The 931-nt window shown below is 55.9% G+C and overlaps 1 protein-coding gene across 1 annotated transcript; it reads left to right on the top strand.

Annotated features, from left to right (window-relative positions):
- Nucleotides 1-281: 281 nt before the first annotated feature.
- On the top strand, nucleotides 282-641 carry Pmar_PMAR010371 (hypothetical protein; the record flags this gene model as incomplete). The annotated part of the gene is made up of 2 exons (XM_002775742.1): nucleotides 282-402; nucleotides 451-641. Coding segments are annotated over 2 exons (312 nt in total), but the record flags the coding sequence as incomplete, so codon positions are not given.
- Nucleotides 642-931: the final 290 nt, after the last annotated feature.

Below are 931 nucleotides of genomic sequence, written 5' to 3'. Positions count from 1 at the left end.
TGAGGGACGCGAGGGTGAGTGTTGCAACTTTGTATGTATGGCGCTACCGATGAGGGACAGATACTCCTCCAGAATGTGAGAAGACTAAGGTTGGGGAGTTCGCGGTGACGGGAGTAACCCAGGTGAGCAGTACAGACTTAGTACTCGTTATGTTGTTTACAAGGAGGATCGTGAGGAGGAAGGGCCGGTTAGGGTAGCAGAGAAGAGCCCTCCACAAGCGCCTCTCCAGGCCGCCGAGGTGGGAGACCTTCCGCCCCATTTGCGACTGTAATGCTGAGTAGGTGTTGCAGAGGAGCTCTCCTGTAATCGACACAGTGAGATCAGCTAAAGGGAAGCCTCCTGGTGGTGACGGTGCTTTGTCACCTTTGAGCGTCCGCATGTCCGAGCTTGGACCAATCCAGAGTATGCAGCTCCACACTTGCGGTGTGGATGGAAATACACTGTCATCAGACTCTAATGAGGAGGAGCAGGAGGACAAGGAGAATGTGGCGATTGAGACTATTGTAGAGGAGGCGGCCGAGACGGAGGACGTAGCGAAGGTAGGTCGGAATCCCGGACTTACTCGATTGGAGGTGGTCTTGTCATCCTCATTCCCCACGAGCAAGGAGGCCTCTGCGTGTGGTAGGAACGGAGCCCCCTGAAACCGTCGAACTCTCAGCCGAAGATAACGCCGTTGAATCCCGGAGTAACACCATCGAAGATCGGCAAGCCCCGCAACCCTGGTGTTATACCCGGCGCCACACCTCTCACTATGTCGAAGCCTCACCGGGTGAGGCTTCCCTTAAGGACCTCTGTCGGTCAGCTTCTCCAACGTCGATCAGGTGCGCCAGCTTGCTGAAGCGTTCACGGCGAGTGCATGTGCGGCAGCTCAGTCGCCGAAGAAGCCCGTCGAGCTCTTCATCAAACCTCGGATCAAGAATCCTATCAGCTT

This window comes from Perkinsus marinus (assembly GCF_000006405.1).
Source record: "Perkinsus marinus ATCC 50983 genomic scaffold scf_1104296955352, whole genome shotgun sequence".
Taxonomy (NCBI): domain Eukaryota; phylum Perkinsozoa; order Perkinsida; family Perkinsidae; genus Perkinsus; species Perkinsus marinus.
This window is presented reverse-complemented; position numbering and strand designations above follow the sequence as displayed.